Below are 22123 nucleotides of genomic sequence, written 5' to 3' on the forward strand. Positions count from 1 at the left end.
TCTTCTGATTTTAGTGAGTGGCCACGTGTCTTATTAAACTCCCTTCCACGAAAAAGTTTTATCCCCATTGTGGGGTCACCGGTACGGTATTTGTGAATTGAAATCATATCCCCTCTCAAGCGTCTCTTCTCCAGAGAGAATAAGTTCAGTGCTCGCAACCTTTCAGGGTTATAACCCTCCCTTTCTCAATCCAAAATGAAAAAAGTTTTGCCTTTAGTTCTACTTTAAAGGTCTATTGCCTTTTTAATGTTTCACTTTAGGTAGTAATAACATCGCTGGTCCCCACCTAGAAAATGGCCATTACTGTTTTTTAACAAATGGATCCCATTGACATCAATGAGGGTTTGGGTTCAGCACCCAAACTTCACCGGACGTGCCTCGAACCAAACCCAGGTACATTTAGCTCATCCCTAGTAATGAGATCTTCCTTTATTTCCTGTCTTAATAACTTCACAGGAAATAAAGGTAAAATCTCCCCAGTGTGGTCACAGAGACCAACAATGTCATAGATCTACTTCCACACTGCATTCCAAACTTAAAGGTTGCAGTATTCGATTTTCTGTTCTTATAATGCTCTAGATAAGGACCAGATAAAGTGAGAACTTATACAATGGCCATCTCTGCATTACACACTACATCAGTTACAAGGGTGATACACCCCTGCTAAAGAAACCTAATCTCGACCCTAAGGACCCTAACTACCGCAGACCGATAACAAGCCTTAACACCGTCTCCAAGATTATGGAGAAAGCGGTAGCATAACAGCTACAACGCCACCTGGACACACATCAACTTCTGGACACTCTACAATCAGGCTTCCGCCCTGGCCATGGCACAGAAACTGCACTTCTAAAAATATGGGATGATGCCCTTGAAGCAGCAGATGATGGAGAATCATGCTTCTTTGTACTGTTAGACCTCAATGCAGCCTTTGATACAGTGGACCACAATACTCTACTTGTCCGCCTCACAGAAGTAGCAGGTGCCACACATTCTAGTCTAAAATGATTTGCATCCTTCTTAGAGAATTGGTCTCAGACAGTGAAACTAGGAGCATTCACCTCTGAAACCCGAACAATCTCCTGTGGAGTCCCTCAGGGTTCACCCCTGTCGCCAGTGTTATTCAACATCTACATCCGCCCACTCCTCAAAATCATCAAAAAATCAGACCTCTGCTTCCACTCATACGCTGACAACACCCAAATCTACTTTCGCATCACCGGACAAAAAGACCACCATCAGCAATCAGAGAAATGCCTCACTTTGATAGATGACTGAATGACCATTAGTTCCCTCAAACTCAACGGGTCAAAAACAGAACTTCTTCTCCTACACGCTAACCAAAATGCCAAAACCAAGACTCCGTAGACTCCTCCCACCATCTTAGGACAAACCATCTCTCTGCGCACCAAAGCCAAGAGTCTTGGAGTTATCTTTGACTCAGAAATGACAATGGATGCACAAATAGGATCAGTAGTTAGCGGATCTCACCATCTCCTCCGCTTGCTACGCAGACTCATCCCCTTCATCCCAGAAGAGGACAAAGCAGCAGTAAGTGGAACAATCATCAATTCCCGACTCGACTAAGCAAACTCATTCTACATAGGATTACCCCAATATCAGCTTGCGCGCCTACAGGCCATCCAAAACGCGGCGGCAAGACTGCTAACAGGAAAAAAACCCTGGGAGTCCATCTCCCCATCGCTGAGGAGCCTACATTGGCTAACCGTAAAGAATAGGATCACATTTAAGACCCTCTGCCTCACCCACAAATGCATACAAGCTAACGCCCCTCAATACCTCCGAGGGAAAATAAAACACACATCACATTCCCATGTAAGAAAACTATCTGTCCTTCAGGAAAAAACTCAAGACCTTCCTCTTCTAAGAGGATGTCAGCACAAAACGCATTAGCGCCTTGAGGCGATTCAGTTCGCATTTGCAGCGCTTTACAAATCATTCATTCATTCATTCATACAATTCAACGCACCGTATCTCTGAACCTGAACAGATGTATACTCAATTGCTCCCTTATCATCTTCAAGCTGTATACTCCAATACCCGAGTCGTGAGTGCTCAGATGTACGGAAGTCCACTGTCACCACACCATGGTCTATCGTGGGATTGGAAATTTGATTAACACGAGCTCCAGTTGGGTCCGTCAAAAAAATAAATGAAGCACTGGAAATAATGCTTGATTGTAGGAATATTGTATGTACAGTAAAACCTTGGTTTGAGAGTAACTTGGTTTGAGAGTGTTTTGCAAGACAAGCAAAATTTTTACATAAAATTTGACTTGATATACAAGAGATGTCTTGATATAAGTGTAGCGTCATGTCACAACTGAGTATGAAAGAGAAAAGAGACACCTCTAAGTGTAGCAATATGGTTACATTTAATGAAGGTACAATATTTAGCAACATATTGCTACACTTAGAGGCGCCTCTCTTCTCTTTTATACTCTGTAGCTCCTGCTGGATTTGGCTTCTAATCCCCTTATGGAGGCTTCAATTTGTGGATGGACATTTTATGGTTACACAACTTATCACATTGCTATAATCTTTTTATATGGAATATAAAGTGGAGGACTTATGAATAAATGGTTGTGGAACGAATCATTTGAGTTTCCATTATTTCTTATGGGGAAATTTGCTTTGATATACAAGTGCTTTGGATTATATGCATGTTTCTGGAACGAATTATGCTCACAATCCAAGGTTTTACTGTATACATATTTTATATTTCTGCTAGATAACCCTTACATGATCTATTAAAGACCAAAACAAGCATTTTCCTAAGGCGGCAAGATGCTCAGGAAGTGACTTTTACATTTCTTTTTAACAATTGTTATTATGCAGAGTACCACTTCACTTCATGTGCAACATATTTCTTTAATAAATTTAGAGCACATGGAGCCACAAAGAACTCAGATTACTGGACAGCACAGTAAGAGGATGGGAAAGCAAGAGTAGAGGGGATGTAGTTGGAATCTGGCTTTAAAAATCCTCCAAGAACTTCCAAAATAACGAAGCTTTAAAGGAATATATGAAGGTTTTATACTTTGTGCTTTAGTAAGAGGGACTTTAATGAGGATACCGATGTAATGGGGGGACTCTGATGGGAACCCTAATGTAAGGAGGGACTTGAGCCCTTGATAAAACGAGGGACTCTGATGTACAGGAGACTGATGGGAACTCTCATGTAAAGGAGGACTCTAATGGTGACCTTGATGTAAATGGGGACTCTGATATAAGGGGAGGCTCTGATGGGGGCCCTAATATAAGGGGGATCCTGATGTAAGGGGGGACTCTGGGGACCTTGATGTAAAGGGGGCTCATATGGTTACTCTAATGTAAGGGGGGGACCCTGATGTATGAGAGGAATCTGATGGGGACTTTGATATATGGGGAGAACGTGATGGGGATCCTGATGAAAGGGGCTCTCTAATGGGCGCCCTGATGTAAGGGAGAAAAATGCCAAAAACATTAAATAAAATAAAAAAAAAAATACCCTGAATACAGAAAAAAAACATCCTCTAACAAAGCCTTTCTCAACCTGTCCAACAAAGAGGAACCCTTGAAAAAACATTCCAGGCTCAGGGAACCCCTGCTAAAAATTAATATAGCTACAGCACAGCCTGGTGGGCGGTGCTTTTTTGGCATCTGACACAAAGCACTTTTTCTCAAGGATGGTGAATACCCTGTGACCTTGGGGAAACATTACATTATAACAGCATATGGAAACATCATGAATGACAATCAAGCATCTTAAACAAGTCAAATCTTACCACAAGTGTGGCTTTTGTGAACTGTAAAAAAAAAGCAAAAACAGAAGGTATTATTCAAAAAGCAGTAAATACGTAAATGGTTTGTATCATTTAGCATTGATTATAAAAACTGTACATACACACACAGCGAATGCACACCATTTGGCTAAATGTATGTGGACCCCCCTCCAAATAAATTCAGGTGTTTCTAGTAAAGGGTTCTAATAATACTACATCATACAAATACATTGTAGACAATTGTGGGCTTCCATCCTTCAGTTTTGTGAAGGTCTTTTTTCAGTTTTAGCATGACTGTGCCTCTGGACAAAGCCAACTCTATAATGACATGGTTTGGTGAGATGAGGAAGTTTTGTCCTGCACAAAGCCCTGACCTCAACTCTACTGAACACCTTTGGGATGACTTGGAACGCTAAATGGGAGCCAGGTCTTCTCATTTAAATGGCTTTTACAATACACTTCTTTGCTAAATGGGCACAAATGCCCACATATACTTTTGAAAATACTTGTGGAAAGCCTTCCCAGAAGGGTGGAGGCAGTGATGGCTGCAAAGCCAAAGCCAGCTTCAAATGAATGGAGAGAACACAGGTCAAACGAACGACTATGGTTTTGGAAATAGATTGTCCAACAAGCTCATGTACTGATGCTGCTTTAACTGTAAAGACTGTCCACAATAATAGCCATGGTTTTAAAATGGGATGATGTCCAATAAACTCATAAGTGTTTTTGTCTCGCATCCACAGACCATGCAGTGTATTAATAGTCTTTTATTTGTAATGTTAGATCAGGCTGGCATCCTAATATCTGACTTCCAGTTGTGGACCTATACCCACTCTTTCCATTAAGTAAAACCATTGGACAATGCAGAGTACAACATAACATAACGAGGAAGCTGTATGGTCATCTGGCAGATGGATAATGACCATTACCATGTTTTCGAGAGAAGGGTGGTGACCTCTACACATAGGAGGATGCTATAATACTATGGTGGACCATATACTATAGATGGGACAAACAACGAGACAATTAAATTATGATATTTGCTGAATCATTGAGAGTAAACTGCCTAAGGCTTGAAAGTAATCTTTTTTTTTCAAAGCAGAAACATTAGTAAAGTCTCTTACATTTCTTACAACTTGGTTCAGGTTTTCATCATAACATGGCATCCTTATTTGTACTGCAGAAAAAAAAACAGAGTTTTACAGGGATGCCTGGCATATATCATATGAGACAGACCCAACAAATTGTTTTCATTTTGGAAAGAGTTTGGAAAAGTTAGACTGTAGGAACTAAAAAAATAAAAATGTAAAATTAATTTTTATGCACTTACAGAGATAACTTCTAATGAAAATATGAAACAAAAACTCAAAGCCAAACTCCTGTACTGAAATGGCTTACTCCAATTTTACTGCACACTATGAGCATCCCACAGTATGCATTAGAAGGTTCAACATGTCGAATAGAGACCTTCTTGTTTTCTGGATGAAGGATATCCAGCATTTTCTAGCCCTTACCTCTGAAACCTGTTCCTGGCCCACCACTTCCATTCCTTCAATTTCAGTTGTTTCAACTATTATTATTATTATTATTATTATTATTATTATTATAATACAGGATTTATATAGCGCCGACAGTTTACGCAGCGCTTTACAACAACATTAGGGCAGACAGTACAAGTACAATACAATTCAATACAGGAGGAATCAGAGGGCCCTGCTCATTAGAGCTTACAATCTAGGAGTGAGGGTCAAGTTATACAAAAGGGTAATAGCTGTGGGGGATGAGCTTATGGAGAAAATAGTGCAGTTGTTAGATGGAGGCAGGATAGGCTTCTCTGAAGAGGAAAGTTTTCAGGGATCGCCTAAAAGTGGATAAATTTGGAGACAGTCTGACAGATTGGGGTAGGGAATTCCAGAGGATGGGTGAGGCTCAGGAGAAGTCCTGGAGGCGGATATGGGAGGAGGTGATGAGGGAGCTAGAGAGTAGGAGATCTTGGGAGGAACGGAGATGGCGTTTAGGTTGGTATTTTGAGACTAGGTTAGTGATGTAGCTGGGGGCACAGTTGTGGATGGCTTTGTAACTTATTGTTAGTATTTTGAATTTAATTCGTTGGGCGAGTGGTAGCCAATGGAGGGATTGGCAGAGAGGGGTAGCAGACACTGATCGGTTTGTAAGGTGGATGAGTCTGGCAGCAGCATTCATGATGGACTGAAGGGGGGATAGTCTATTTAAAGGTAAGCCAATGAGGAGTGAGTTGCAGTAGTCAAGGCGAGAGATAACCAGGGAGTGAATCAGGAGCTTTGTAGTTTCACTGGTTAGAAAGGGACGTAGTTTAGAGATGTTGCGGAGGTTGAGGCGGCAAGCTTTGGAAAGTGATTGGATGTGGGGCTGAAAGGAGAGTTCAGAATCTAGGATAACACCTAGCACCCTGACATGTGGGGATGGGTGGATGGTTTTGCCATTGCTCTTCACAGAGAAGTCAGGGGAAGAGGCACGTGGGGGAGGAAATATTATAAGCTCGGTTTTGGACAAGTTGAGTTTGAGGAAGTGGTGTGACATCCATACAGATATGTCGGTTAGTAAGTTAGTGATGCGTGAGGAGACTGATGGAGTGAGTTGAGGGGTGGAGAGATAGATTTGTGTGTCATCAGCATAGAAATGATATTGAAAGCCATGAGAGGCTATCAGCTGACCCAGGGAAGAGGTGTAGATTGAAAATAAAAGAGGTCCAAGAACAGAACCTTGGGGGACCCCGACAGAGAAGGGAAGAGGAGTGGAGGAAGTAGAATTGTAAGTGACACTGAAGGTGCGTTGGGATAGGTAGGATGAGAGCCACTGAAGAGCACAGTCACGGAGACCGATGGAGTGAAGTTTTTTGAGGAGGAGGGGGTGGTCAACCGTGTCAAAAGCAGCTGAAAGATCCAGAAGTAGGAGTACAGAATAGTGTCCGTTGGTTTTTGCAGTTAGTAGGTCATTTGTGAGTTTTAAAAGAGCAGTTTCTGTGGAGTGTTGAGGGCGAAATCCAGATTGAAGGGGATCAAGAAGGTTGTTTTTAATGAGGTGGTCACTCAGTTGGTTGTAAACCAGGCGTTCAAGGAGTTTAGAGGAAAAGGGGAGCAAGGAGATAGGGCATAGGTTATTAAGATTGGTAGGGTCCAAGGATGGTTTTTTGAGTATGGGAGTGACCAGTGCATGTTTTAGAGCATCGGGGAAGACGCCAGAGGTGAGGGAGAGATTGAAGATGTGGGTTAGAGAGTGTAGGATGGGGTCAGAGGGTGACCATAGGTGTGCGCACAAGGTGTGCCAGGTGTGCCTGGGCACACCCTAATCACCCTGTGCTGGGCACATTTCCCCTGCTGCTTGGCTGCAGAGAAAGGGACTGGGAAATATCTGTCCTTAGTCCCTTTCTCTGTCTCAAAAGTGAGACATCAGGGGTCTGTTTAGACCCATGATATTTCACCAAAGCCCCCCAGTGGAGCTCCTAAAAAAATTGTAAAAAAAAAAAAAAAGTAATAAAAAAATTGTAAAAAAATATTTGTAAAAAATTATAAAATTGTAAAAAAGTCATAATAAACAAATATATAAAAAATAAACTACTGACACCAATCTCTGCCTTTCTGACACCGTCCACTGCTCTACTGCCTTATAAATACAGTATATGCATACATACGAGCTTTGGGGTGCACACCCCAATGCAATAGGCTGCGCACACCTATGAGGGTGACCGTAGCATTTGAGAGGGAACAGGGTCCAGGGGACAGGTAGTTAGGTGGGCGATAGAAAGGAGTTTAGAAACTTCGTCTGGAGTAGTAGATTTGAATAGAGGTAGTGTCAGTTGTATCTGTTGACATGGGGTCTTAGCTGGGGGAGATACCTGTAGAGTGGAGATTTCATCACGGATTGTATCAATCTTGTTTTTGAAGTGATTAGCGATTTCCTGGGCAGTGAGTAAATCAGTGGGGGGAGGCGGTGGAGGACAAAGTAGAGAGTTGAAGGTAGAGAAGAGTTTACGGGGATTGGATGAGAAGGTATTAATAAGAGTTGTAAAATAGGTTTGCTTGGCAGTGTGGAGGAAAGAATAGTATTTTTGGAGGGCAGATTTGTATTGGTTGAAGTCTTTGAGAGACTTAGTCTTGTGCCACAGACGCTCAAGAGCGCGACTACGTTTTTTGAGAATTTTAGTGTCATCTGTTTGCCAGGGTTGTAGGGGTCGAGGCCTGATTCTGCGTGTAGTGAGGGGAGCGAGCTTGTCCAGGGTGGAGGACAGAGATTTATTGTAGATGGATATGGCTTGGTTGGGGCAGGACAGGGGGGAGATTTTGTCATAGAGGTGGTCGGTAGCAGAGTAGAGGAGAGAGGAGTTGAAGTTGCGAAAGTTTCTACGGGTGACGGTTAGGCGATTGGAGGGAAAGGTGGTGGAAGACAGGGGGAGAGAGAAACTAATAAGGTGGTGGTCGGAGAGAGGAAAAGGATTGTTTGAGAAGTTGCATGGAGTGCATAGGTAAGAGAATACAAGGTCAAGGGTGTTGCCATCAGAGTGAGTAGAAGCCTGTACCCATTGCTTCAGGTCAAATGAAGAGGTTAGACTAAGAAGTTTAGAAGTAGCAGGAATGTTTGTATTAGCAGGGATGTTGAAATCACCGAGAAGGATTGTGGGAATTTCCGAAGAGAGAAAGTAGGGTAGCCAGGCAGAAAACTCATCAAGGAAAGTCGATAATGGTCCAGGGGGCCGGTAGATCACAGCAATTCTTAGGGAAGTGGGAGAGAATAGACGTATACAGTGGGCTTCGAATGATGAGAGTGAAAAAGAGGGAGGAGGGTGAATAACCTGGAAGGTGCTCTGGGGGGATAGGAGGAATCCCACTCCACCTCCCTTGCGTCCATTAGGCCTGGGGGAGTGAGTCCAGTGAAGGCCACCCTGGGAGAGGGAAGCAGGAGAAGGGGTGTCATATTCGTGGAGCCAGGTTTCTGTGAGAGCAAGTAGATTAAAGGAATTAGTGACAAAGAGGTCATGAACAGCAGTGAGTTTGTTGCAGACAGAGCGGGCGTTCCAGAGGGCGCAGGAGAGAGTGAGGCTGGTGTTGGCAAGAAGAGGAATGGAGACTAGATTGTGTAGATTGCGACTACTGCCAGAGGGTGTAGGGTGATGGTGATGGGTGTGTTGGGCACAGTTAAATAAAGTGGGCTCAGGGTTTGGGGAAATATCTCCAGCGATTAGGAGAAGCAGAAGAGTGAGGGAGGTAATATGAGAATATGATTTGTATGAGGGGACATGCTTCAGTATCCTGGGGGGTATGTTAGCAAGTGGGCTTAGAGTTAGAAAGAGGTGATGAGTGCAGTAATAGGGGGAGGGGAGAAGTGAGGGTGATATGTACAGGTTGTGGGGTGGAGCAGAGGGATGTAGAAAAGAGAGTTTGAGGAGAGAGGCAGCAATTGTGAAAAGGAGGAGAGGTAAAGAGTGCATGTTTCAGAGAGGAAGATGATAAAATTAGGAAATGGGGTCACCTGCAGTCTTTTATAGTTTGCTTTGTGCAAATCGCTGAAGTGCAAGAGCAGAAGTGCCACTTATTTTAAGAACGCCACTTCTTTGGAAGAACCCCCTGTATGTGCAGCCCCCTGTATGTGTTTCCCCGTAAGGAAGGCCTTGTTTTTATACTGTGTGTTGGGTGTGGGTTGAATCTGGCAATTAATCAATTAGGAGGGCATATTAGCAACACAGCTAGCAGGGCATAACTTTCACACCACAATCAAACTGCAAGGGGACTAAAAGGCCAAAATTGTAAAGATAAGGCAACCCATAATTTAGGTAAGACTTAATGGCTAAATAAACATTGAAATAATGTGAGCATGGCTACAGATGGAGTTGAAACAGTGGTGACAAACAGATTTACCCAATAAGCTTTTTTGCAGTCATGCAATGTTCAGTTTTAAGGTATGTGGAGATATAAACGCAGGTTTACCCAATAAGCTTTTTTGCAGTCATGCAATGTTCAGTTTTAAGGTATGTGGAGATATAAATGCAGGTTTACCCAATAAGCTTTTTTGCAGTCATGCAATGTTCAGTTTTAAGGTATGTGGAGATATAAACGCAGGTTTACCCAATAAGCTTTTTTGCAGTCATGCAATGTTCAGTTTTAAGGTATGTGGAGATATAAACGCAGGTTTACCCAATAAGCTTTTTTGCAGTCATGCAATGTTCAGTTTTAAGGTATGTGGAGATATAAACGCAGGTTTACCCAATAAGCTTTTTTGCAGTCATGCAATGTTCAGTTTTAAGGTATGTGGAGATATAAACGCAGGTTTACCTGTGAAGAGAGAAGAAGATGTTCAGGTGGATTGGGCAAGAGCAGAAGTGCCACTTATTTTAAGAACGCCACTTCTTTGGAAGAACCCCCTGTATGTGCAGCCCCCTGTATGACTATGGAAGCTCAAGGCTTAGGCCAAAACAGGTACACTTTAAAGCCGGCCCCAGAACACCATATATTCACCTTTGTTGGCCCTCTATTCAGACTCCAGGAAATAAGATTAATACCAGGAAATATTAGGTTTAAGGAGCATAGGACTCACTCCCCTCCTCTTAGCAAGACAGCACTGGTGCTTGTTCATTGGCCTCTTGAACACCCAGCTCCATCACATGGGGGCAGGGAGAAAGTCCTCAAAACCCTGTGTATACTCATTCACCCCACTTCCTGGACCCCAGGGTGTCATGGACACCTAAGTTTGCCACCTCATCCCTTTAAAACCACATATTATACATATTAATTACACAGGTTCTGTGGCTGATTAAGGTGGTATTTGAACTAATTTGGTGCCTTATATTAGCCTCAGAACCTGTATAATTCATATGTGTTTGGGTTTGAAGAGATGAGGTGGCGACCCTATGGACCCTCTCCCCCCACCCGGAGGAGCATCACATCAGGCAGGACTCGCAGTACAATGCTGCAAATGATGATATGGATGTCATTGACCTGTTTTTCCACAACCATTTGTAATTTTATGTTATAGAGAATAAATGATCATTTCAATCTGTGGATGGCTATATATGTCTTTTTCTAAACAGCCAAAAAAATGATCTGACCATCCCTCATGGCCTTTGCACTCACTTGTTTCAGCTTGCTTGTACATCTGTTTGTTTCTTTGAGCCAAGCAGGCTGAACGCGGGACATCAATCACGGCAGCTTTTCGATCCGCCACATTAACCTTGTCGCCAGTAGCCAGAAAAGTGAAAAAAACCTGTGTCTCCTTACCAACTTCTGGCACCTTAGGAAGAAGAAATGAGAGTTCCTGTAAAAACCTGGGGTATGTATACAGTGTGTTATATGGTAACCACCACTTGTATATAATATGAAAATCTGTCTGAGGCCAAATTTCACCACTGTTAAATGCTCTGTCTCTGTTAAGTTCAGCAATGGCTTGCAATTAAGCATTTAGTGGTTTCTTAGGCTGGATCGGCCTGAAACAAGTGAGCTGTGGTGTGCCATTCATTTTAAATGGTACCCCAATGCACTTATGCCCCATACACACGGTCGGATTTTCCGATGGAAAATGTCCGATCGGAGCGTGTTGTCGGAAATTCCGACCGTGTGTGGGCTCCATCGGACATTTTCCATCGGATTTTCCGACACACAAAGTTGGAGAGCAGGAGATAAAATTTTCCGACAACAAATTCCGTTGTCGGAAATTCCGATCGTGTGTACACAAATCCGACGAACAAAGTGCCACGCATGCTCAGAATAAATAAAGAGATGAAAGCTATTGGCCACTGCCCCGTTTATAGTCCCGACGTACATGTTTTACGTCACCGCGTTTAAAACGATCAGATTTTCCGACAACTTTGTGTGACCGTGTGTATGCAAGACAAGTTTGAGCCAACATCCATCGGAAAAAATCCTAGGATTTTGTTCTCGGAATGTCCGAACAAAGTCCGACCGTGTGTACGGGGCATAAAGCCATTTTCTTCCCCAAAAAAGGATCAGGTGTGTTTTTGGCAGAGCTAGGATAGGTGTATATAGGAAATAAGCGTGCATCCAACAATGAATAAAAACAAACCACATGATGAAAACAAGTGAGTTCAAAAGTCAATATGTTAGCATAGAAAATATTGAAAAAAGTCAGCCGACTATCTCTGTCAGCTGACATTTGTGTGAACGTGTATGATCCCTATAGCTTGGGATCCAACCGTTCTGGTAAGCGGCGCTGATTGATTATTTTGAGAGAAGGAGCAGCGGGTGAATACATTGTGTCCACATATCACTTTGCACTTTTTGGAGCACCATATGGACTTTCTTTTTTTATATATATTTTCACAAAAATTAAAAAAAAAAAAAGTCCATATGGTGCTCGAAAAAGTGCAAAGTGATATGTGGACTTTTTTCACTATCTTCTACGATAACATATTGACTTTTGAACTCACTTATTTTCATCACATGGTTTGTTTTTATTCAGTGTTGGATGTGCACTTATTTCCTATATACATTTATTATTAGCTGAGTATTCAGGCTATTTTTAAGTAGCAGCACCTTCTTAACAATCATATTTTTGGGTTAGTGCAGATATCCATTTTATACACATATAGGATAGGCTAATGCATTGAAACTACCGATATTTTATTTTCCAGGGTCTCTGCCTTCATTAGCCTATCCTAGCACTGTCAAAAACACACCTGATCCTTTTTTGGGAACTCTGCTGTAGTGTGCTTGGGTGGCATCAGAGGCTTAACTAGAATCTTTAGGGCCCCAGTGCAAGAAACCAAGAAGGGCCCCCACCAGGGGCGTTACTAGGTCTACAAAAGATCCCGGGCTAGAGTCCATAGCAGCGAAATAAAGAAAGCCATACACTTGGGTGGGCATACACATGTATATAATATACATGTGTGTGTGTGTGTATATATATATATACAGTAAATATATAAAATATAGTTACATAGTGTGGATTTCCCCTTACATCAGGGTCCCCCCGAGAGCCCCCCGTACATCAGGGTCCTCAGAGAGCCACCCCTTACATCAGGGTCCTCAGAGAGCAACTCATTACATCAGGGTCCCCAGAGAACTCCCCCTTACATCAGGGTCCACAGAGGGCCTGTCTTTGCATCAGGATCCACAGAGAGTCCCCCTTCTTACATCAGGGTCCCCAGAGAGCCCCCTCTTTACATCAGGGTCCCCAGAGAGCCCCCTCTTTACATCAGGGTCCCCAGAGAGCCCCTCTTTACATCAGGGTCCCTAGAGAGCCCCCCTTACATCAGGGTCCCCAGAGAGCCCCCCTTACATCAGGGTCCCCAGAGAGCCCCCCTTACATCAGGGTCCCCAGAGTGCCCCCCCTTACATCAGGGTCCCCAGAGAGCCCCCCTTACATCAGGGTCCCCAGAGAGCCCCCCTTACATCAGGGTCCCCAGAGAGCCCCCCTTACATCAAGATCCCCAGAGAGCCCCCCTTACATCAAGATCCCCAGAGAGCCCCCCCTTACATCAGGGTCCTCAGAGAGCCTTCCTTGCATTAGGGTCCCCAGAGAGCCTACCCTTACATCAGGGTCCCCAGAGAGCCCCCCCTTACATCAGGGTCCCCAGAGAGCCTTCCTTACATCAGGGTCCCCAGAGAGCCCCCCCTTACATCAGGGTCCCAGAGAGCCCCCCTTACATCAGGCTCCCCAGAGAGCCCCCTTACATCAGGGTCCCCAGAGAGCCTCCCCCTTACATCAGGGTCCCCAGAGAGCCTCCCCCTTATATCAGGGACCCCAGGGAGCCTCCCCCTTACATCAGGGTCCCCAGAGAGCCCCCCCTTACATCAGGGTGCCCAGACAGTCACCCCCCTTCCTGAGGTTCCCCTGTACCTGACTGGTTTTCGCTGTGCACCTCCAACCCCCAGCACATTTCTGAACCCCCCACACCTGGGGGATGTGGGAGGTGGCGATTGGCAGCTCTATGGTGTCCAGCGGGATCTCCCTGGGCTTGTAGTTATCTCACCGACTGTATCCACTGGAGAGGGGAGGGGTCTCTGACCCGAGCATTATCAACAAGAGTGTAGAAGCAGACGACTCACTCTGAAGAGTGAAACCTGATACATGCCAGGTCAGAGGTCCCTGCCCTCTCCACTGTATACATTCGGAGTGAGAACTACAAGCCCCAGGGAGATCCCGCGGCTCGCGGGCACTATAGAGCTAACGATTGCCGCCTCCCACCTCCCCCCTGCATGTTAAATGGACAGCCAGGGGTGCAGGGGGAGATGCCTGGTCTTGGGGCCCCCCATAGCGACAGAAAAACAGTGCCTAGACGCAAGTGCGACTGCAGCGACCCCTATAGTTTCGCCATTGAGTGGCATTCAAAATTAATGGCACCACAGCTCAGTTGTGTTAGCGCAGCGCAATAGGGGATCCTATCTAAGAGACCACTTGTCTCTTTGGAGTCACTCATTAACTAGTTGGGAGAGTGAGATATCACATCCTTGCTAGATTTCTCAGCATGCCGGGCTAGTCGGGGATGGATTCCATAGAGGTAAGTTGATGGTTCCCCTGAAAATGGCACTTGTCTGGTCGTCTAATCCAATGGCTTAAAGTTTATCTAAAGATAGAATTTTAGTTTTTCTTTCGTTTTGGAATAGAGTGAGGAAGGATTAAAACTGAGGGGGGATTCACCGTCTCCATCTTTCCTAGTGACTCTTGTCATCGGGAACAGACAGTGGAGAGACAGCCAACATTTTACAATAGGAAGGAAAGTCTTCCAATACGTGACTTAGTAATCATTTTCTAAATGGGGAACTCCCCTAATTTTGTAGAGATTTTCTCTCACTTCCTGTTGTTTACCTGGGTCAGCAAGTACAATAAAAAAAAAATCTCCTCACACGGGACAGGCGTTTTAACCATGCCCCATTCTTCTAAACCAAAATAAAAAAAAAGTTGGAAAGACTCATGTAGAACTTCACAGCACCAAACTATTCCATCTTTACAGTTGGCATATGCTAAATGACGTGAATTAAAATAGAACTATTGGCAAAACTTTTTTATTTTTCATTTTGGATAGAGCAAGGGAGGGTTATAACACCTGTGAGATTTAATTTTCACCATCGGTGTCCCATTGCAGAGATTACCCTTCACTTTCTGTCCCATATAGGGTTACCACCTGTTTGGAATTCACCCGGACAGAACGGATTTGGAATCTTGCATCCGGGTTTCAGGCTGTCTGAAACACGGACACATTATTCAGACCAGACTATGACTATGCAGTTGTCTAAGCTGAGTGTGTTACACTCTCCTTCACACAGCCCAAAGCCAGCACTATCAATCCCCCCCAAACACACACACAGATGGGAAAGGAGGGCTCGATCTGCACCTCTTTCTCCCGCCCCTATACCCCCCCCCCGTATCTGCCCACACTCCAATCCCCGGCGCTGTGCCTCAGAAAAGGAAAGTGAGGGTAGGAAATTTGAAGCCCAGCAGCCTCAGATACATCTGGATGAGAGGTGCTGACTGCCAAGAGGTGAATGAGCTCACCATCCATCCCTGTCTGTGACTAAAGTCTCCCTCCTCCCCCCTTCTCTCTCCTGCCTGTAAGTGAGTACGGTAAGGTAAATCAGAGTTCTCAGAGCACTCATTACATCAGAGCTCACCTTTACACCAGAGGCTACAGTGTTCCCCCTTACATCAGAGTCCTCTCCGTACACCAAAGCATCCCTTATGTTAGCGTCCCCAGAGTTCTCCCTTACATCAGAGTCTGCAGAGTCCACCGTTACAGTGAAAGGGAACGCTGCGGGTTCACATGTAAAAGGGGATTTGTAGGGGCTCGTCCGGCCTACCTGTGGGTCCCTACCCCCACAGCTCCCGGGATGGACACTCGTGTTGGTCCCCATCTTCTCAGCACCACGTATCTGTATTCTGAGCCAACATGTAAGTAGGGGGTTGGCTATTTTCCTTCCTCCTGGCTTTTTTCTTTCTCTACTTTTCCCAGCATTTTGGTTCAACACCTGATCATATAGGTCTTTTTATATCTTTTTTGCAGAAATAATTATGCATCTGCTCCAGAGGAAGTTTAATTGAAATGCGTCAAGCTTACCAAGATGTATATACACATTTAATATGTGATGTATTTCATACCATGGTCTTTTTATATGATACAATATTGGCTCATAACATTTTTTACAATACAGTATCATGATGATATCCATGTACAGAGATGTAATACTGAGTGTTATGGATGGGTAGACTGACAGATTATATGGATTCATGTATAAAGTGGATGTGTTAAGATATATATATATATATATATACACATGTTAAAATAAATACGTTATTTTAGTCATCATCCCGTTTCTTTTTTGTGCCTCATTCAAAGACCGATAGCTGAATGTAATCACTAGACATGTGCACTGCTGAAAAATGTGTTTGATTTAGTTTCATTTGTTTTTTTTTGGTTTTTTTTGGGTCATTCATTACGATCACAATTTGTAAATTCGAAAATCAGAAAATAAGAAAGAAAGTCTGAACATTTGAAAGAATAACTAACTATTAATAACTAACTATTAAATTATAGGTATTGGAATTTCCTTTCAAATTTGGCTGTTAGTGAACGTAACAAATACGTTATCCAAAATAACGAATGCTGCTTCTAAACAAATGAAAAGGAATGAATTAATAATAAAAAGTTTTTATTGTTATTTATTATTAATAATTTGTTACGTTCCATTCGTTTAGATACGGCATTCATTATTTCAGATAAGTCGTATTCGCTACATTCACTAACAGCCAAATTTGAAAGGAAATTCCAATAACTGTAATTTAATAGTAATAGTTAAGTTATGATTAGTTAGTTATTATTTCAGATTAAAACATTTTCGGGTTTTCTAATTTCGAATTTACGAATCTTCGATTTTACGAATTTACTAATTTTTGATTTTACGAATTTTCTAATTTACGAATTTACTAATTTACTAATATTTGGAAGAATTTGTTAAATGGATTTTCATTCATTCGGATATTTCTGAATTAAAGAATTTGTCGAACTTCATTAAAAAAACAAATTTAGAACTAAATGAATTGCAGATGTCTAGTCATCACGTGTGTTAGCAAATTGGAAATGACTTGTCGCCAAATTGGTTTTTATTGCATAGTATCATAGTATTCCCTGTAAGGCACATTGACAATTCTCTTATCATAAGTCTCTCTCTGCACCCATTGATGGGGTTGGCAGGAGATAGACAGTTGTGCACAATGTATTAGAGAGGGATGGTGCCTTACGGGAAGTACCGTATATGTGTTAGTTGGCACCACCCCAAATTAAAATGTAAATGTAAAAATAAATTAAAGAATCTTCTTTCTACCCCCAGCCACCCCTGCTGAATTTAGGGGAGCATCGGAGGAAGCTAGCGAGGCTAAGTGAGCTGGGGAAATTCTTTGACTTGTCAGTACTGGAAAAAGAGAAGACGTGGTGTACAGCAGGGGTAGAGTTAGGGTTGCCACCTCATCCCTTTAAAACCGAACACATAATAATTACACAGGTTCTGTGGCTGATTAAGATGGTAATTATACACACTTGGTGAGTTATCTGAATTAAATTAGTCTCAGAACCTGTGTAATTCATATGTATTCAGGTTTAAAGGGATGAGGTACACCTTCACACTTTATTGCAGGGTGATGTTGCAAGACGTTTGCGCTCCCTTAGCGGTGTGTCTATAAATGGTGGGATTGTGTAAAGGATATATTAGAACATTGAGTTTTTGTAGCTGGAAGGACATGACTTACGGTGAATTCAGTGCATTCATAATGACTAGGAGTGTCTGGTTTGCTGACAATGTTCAACTTTACAGAAAAATATTCCAGGTGAACCACGATTGTGACAGACACTTCACTCTTCAGCCACGTGCAGACTCTGCTTTGAGATCCGCTGGTCAGTTTGAATGGTGCAATCATCATATAGTCACATTTGGGGCCTGTGGGTACAGTGCTGTAAAGAGAATAGGAAATTTTAATTTGCCCAAAAAGATTCCAATTTGGTTGTTTTTATCAAAATTTTTTTTTTTTTTTTTTCGAGAAACAGGCAGTTATTCATCCATGGAGCAAGGTATGAATCTTGTCTTAAAGCCTATCTCCAGGAAGAGATGTATCCCTGCACCCTCAATGCAAGGGCTAAATGCTCATGTAGTCTAAAGGAGAATGAAAGCAGTAATGTACCTGATCCTCTGCTCCCCTGGCACATGGCGCTCCTCCACAATCCGGCATTGGACTGTCCCTCGGCGTCATCCTGTCCAGTGCAGAGCCTTGGATCCTTCATGGGGTTTGATGAAGTCAGGACTTTAGATCACTGGAGCATGGAGGAGAACACACAACAGGGACTGGTCTAGCATATACATTATGATCTTTACAACCTCATTAGATTTAACAATAAATACTATGTAGCATAAAAGCCCTGCTTAACAATTTATTCAACTGGTGTCCAGTCAGGTGGGCAGTGCACCATTAGTTGCATCCCCCCCCCAGTGTGGAAGAGCCTGTAGAGCAGTGATGGCAAAACTTGGCACCACAGATGTTTTGGAACTACATTTCCCATGATGCTCATGTATTCTACAGTGTAGTTGAGCATCATGGGAAATTTAGTTCCAAAACATTTGGGGTGCCAAATTTCGCCATCACTACTATAGAGTATACTGTATATATGCTATAGCGAATACAGGTGCTTTGGTAAAAGTTATGGGTTTAGTCCATTTTAAAATGTAACAAGCATATAAAAAAAGCATATTTTAAAATGTGCTATACCCAGAGGGGTTGACATACTAAAACTGGAGAGTGGGGGTGAGTGGCCTGGAGCTCAGCGGGAATAGACGCTGCCTGACTGAGCTCTGCAAGACCGCGGCTTGTACACTCACAAATGTACACAAGGAAAAGCCCCGCAATACCTCTGCAACAAAATAAAGCAATATATCCCAGGTCGCCCTCTCCGGTCAACTAACCAGAACCTCCTCCACATCCCCAAGACCCGTTATAAATTAAAAGGCGAACGAAGGTTCGCAGTCCAAAGACCACGGCTATGGAACGCTCTACCCGTGGACATCCGCTCGGAAGAAAACCATCTGGCCTTCAGGAAGAAGCTCAAGACCCATCTCTTCTGAAGACCCAGATGGACATTGGCAGCAAAAGCGCCCTGAGGCGATTTAGTTTGCATATGTAGTGCTATACAAGTTATTCATTCAACCCCTTCCAGCCTCATAAAAGTCAGCGATGGGCAAGCGAGATAGACTGCCTTCCTGCCCCCTACAACACCGATCACTTTCCCAACCTGGATCTTGCAGTATACCGGACCTATTCAAGTTACAATCACACAGGACAAGGGGCCGCTCTGCTGCCAAGATGGCGCTCATGGGACTTGAGGCAGAACACAGCGAGGACTCACTGTCGGCCTCAGAGGACATGGAAAAAGATCCGGAGCATGCTGATCACCCCCTATGACTCTCAGAGATGACCAAGATTGCTGCTGACATAAAAAGCACACTTTCCTCTGCCATAACGGACCTGAGAGCAGACTTTCTGGCCTTATCAGACCGTTTATCCCACTCAAAAAGAGCAGAGGCTAAAAGAGACAGAGCAGTGGAGAGGCTGACATCCACTGTCACATCTCATGCCACTCATTTAATCCTCATCAATAGACATCTGGAGGATCTAGCGAATATCAGGGTGAGAGGGATCCCTGAAAAGATAGAACCTGCTCAAATTAAATCAGCCCTTTCAGGCAGTGTTTAATGAGCTGCTTGACTGTCCCAAGGACGCTGACATTGATTTTGTGCAGGCACACAGAGCCCTAGCACCACGTCCCTCAGATACAGCCCCACCAAGGGATATTATATGCTGTCTACAAAGCTTTACCTTAAAAGAGGAAATTACTGTATGAACAAAGCCAGAAGGAGTGAGCAAATCCTCTTTAATGACCATACTATGCTCTATTCCAAGTCCTCTCTCACATCACCCTGCAAAACACGATTGCTGCACTGAGGGACAAAGGTATACCGTACCGTTGGCACTTTCCCTTTGCCTTAAACGCCACGTTTTTTGGCAAGCAACATTAACTATCTAACTATACATTTATAGGTAAAGTTTATCCAGGGAAAATCCGATTGCCTCTTGGGGGATCAGGAAGGAATTCTTTCCCCTGCTGTAGCAAATTGGAGCATGCTCTGATGGGGTTTTTTTGCCTTCCTCTGGATCAAGTGTGGGTATAAAATTGGGTATATTGGATTGTACGATATTTTTTATTTTATTTATTCATTGTTTTTAAGGTTGAACTGGATGGACTTGTGTATTTCTTCAACCTGACTAACTATGTAACTTGAGGATGCCAGAGGACATCCCGGCCTTGTGATCAACTACAGCTCCCCCTGATCAATTTACCAGACCGGTAGAGGGAATTTCCTATCCCTCCACAAGGAATGTCTCCACCCCATACACCGCAAACATTGCCTTCCAAACCTTCCTCTTCAAAGGGATCCAAATCAGACAAACACATCGGACCCGACGCGGGCAAGTCACCTTATTTCACCAAAGGATCTAGACCCCATGATGCTAGCTGATTTCTATTAGAAGCCTTCAGGCACTCATTCTTCCAGGGGACAAAATGTCATGCTATATATTTTTCTTTGGGTTTGTCCATAACACTCCTTTAAAGTCCTGAGAGGCAACCTGTACTGTAAAGGGGACCCAAAAACACTGATTCACAAAAAGCTGACAATGGATCTTCATCCTCCTTCACTCCCCACCTCTTTTGCATTGCTTCTTATCATTTGAACAATCCCTTTGTCCTGAGAGTACATGCTTAATTCAGACTTTTGTTTCAGCATGTGAACTTTTCCCCACACCGCGACCCCTTATCCTAGATTACCATCTTGTGGCATAAACTGGAACTGCATGGAGTTAACTTTGGCTTACAAGAAGACTATTGCCACATACACACGATCGGACTTTTCTGCCAACAAAACCGTGGATTTTTATTCGAAGGTTGTTGGCTCAAACTTGTCTTGCATACACACGGTCACACAAATGTTGGCCAACAATTCCAAACGTGAGAACACGGTGACGTAAAACACGTACGAGGAGCCGAGAAAAAGAAAGTTCAATAGCCAGTGCGGCTCCTTCTGCTTGATTCCGAGCATGCGTGAACTTTTGTGCGATGGACTTGTGTACACACGATCAGACTTTCCGACAACAAATTTCTGTTGGCGGAAAATTTGAGAACCTGCTATCAAACATTTGTTGGTGGAAAGTCCGACAGCAAATATTCGATTGAGCATACAGTACACACATCAGACTTTCCAACAACAAGCTCACATCCAACATTTCCTGTCGGAAAATCCGACCGTGTGTACGCGGCATTAGTCTTGCAACCCTCCAACACTGCAAATCCCCAACATCATGAGTAGGCCAGGTCCAGGACACTCGGTATATTTGTATCTTGAATACATTTCATATTATCTATAGGATGAAGGTCCGCACGATAATTTGGGTTTGCTCATGTTTGACAAATACTCTATATTCAGTAATATGAATGTGGATATGATCACAGATATGGGTATACCTCCCATTGTAATCTAGGACGGTTCGTGGGTCGGCTGGGGCTGAACATGTGATTGTTTCCTGACCTGCAATTGGATAAATTGATCGCCCGTTTGTTCCGCCTTGGTCGAACCATGTCATCCATCAAATTTACTTCAGTTGTGGCAATTTCAAAACCGCCTCTAGTGGCTCCTGTCAAAGGCCTGTTCAATATTTCCTAAAACGGGATGGACTCTAATTCATTTATAGAGATGGCGCTATTGGTTGACATGTTTATATAGTTTATACGACTTTAGCAGGCAATACAATTTAAGATTCTATAAAGTTCTGCCATGTTGGCATATATCTACATTTACTCAGCACAGATCTAGTAGATTTCTGTTAGATCATAGTCCGCTACGTTCTACCATCGTTTACTGTTGAAGCAACTTTCATGTTAGATTCATGCTACCACCCAAATGGCTGGAAGGGGTACATGAATAATTTTAAGTATTTTAAGACTTTGCTTTTTACACAAGCCGCGGGAGGCTTCACTCTATTTTACTACAACAGGTTTTTGTTATAGATGTTTCTGACATTCCTGTGGCAACTAACTCCCACCGCTGCCAAACATACATTCACTCTATTTTTCTCCTAAAGGCTGATACCAGGAGATACATTTCCTATTTATTCAACTCACATGACACTCCTCTAGAGAGTTACTGAAATACTTTTCTACTCTCTTTTCTATTCCTTTCTTCTTGTTTCCCTCTCTAAAGGTCAAGGAAATTACCACAGCTTTACAGCTAAGCAGGATATAACATTTGTTGTATTAACCAC

The 22123-nt window shown here is 43.2% G+C and overlaps 1 protein-coding gene across 1 annotated transcript in view; it reads right to left on the reverse strand.

Annotated features, from left to right (window-relative positions):
- The window catches only part of LOC141106651 (uncharacterized), a 198150-nt gene that overhangs the window by 125283 nt on the left and 50744 nt on the right, over positions 1–22123 (reverse strand). Inside the window, exons 5-10 of the mRNA XM_073597594.1 lie at positions 19274–19331; positions 17510–17711; positions 10888–11044; positions 4909–4961; positions 3789–3808; positions 1991–2160 (exon numbers count right to left, since the gene is read on the reverse strand). Of these exons, the coding sequence (XP_073453695.1) occupies positions 1991–2160; positions 3789–3808; positions 4909–4961; positions 10888–11044; positions 17510–17711; positions 19274–19331 (660 nt within the window). The remainder of the gene's footprint in view (positions 1–1990; positions 2161–3788; positions 3809–4908; positions 4962–10887; positions 11045–17509; positions 17712–19273; positions 19332–22123) is intronic.

The sequence above is a fragment of the Aquarana catesbeiana genome, linkage group LG08 (assembly GCF_042186555.1).
Source record: "Aquarana catesbeiana isolate 2022-GZ linkage group LG08, ASM4218655v1, whole genome shotgun sequence".
Taxonomy (NCBI): domain Eukaryota; kingdom Metazoa; phylum Chordata; class Amphibia; order Anura; family Ranidae; genus Aquarana; species Aquarana catesbeiana.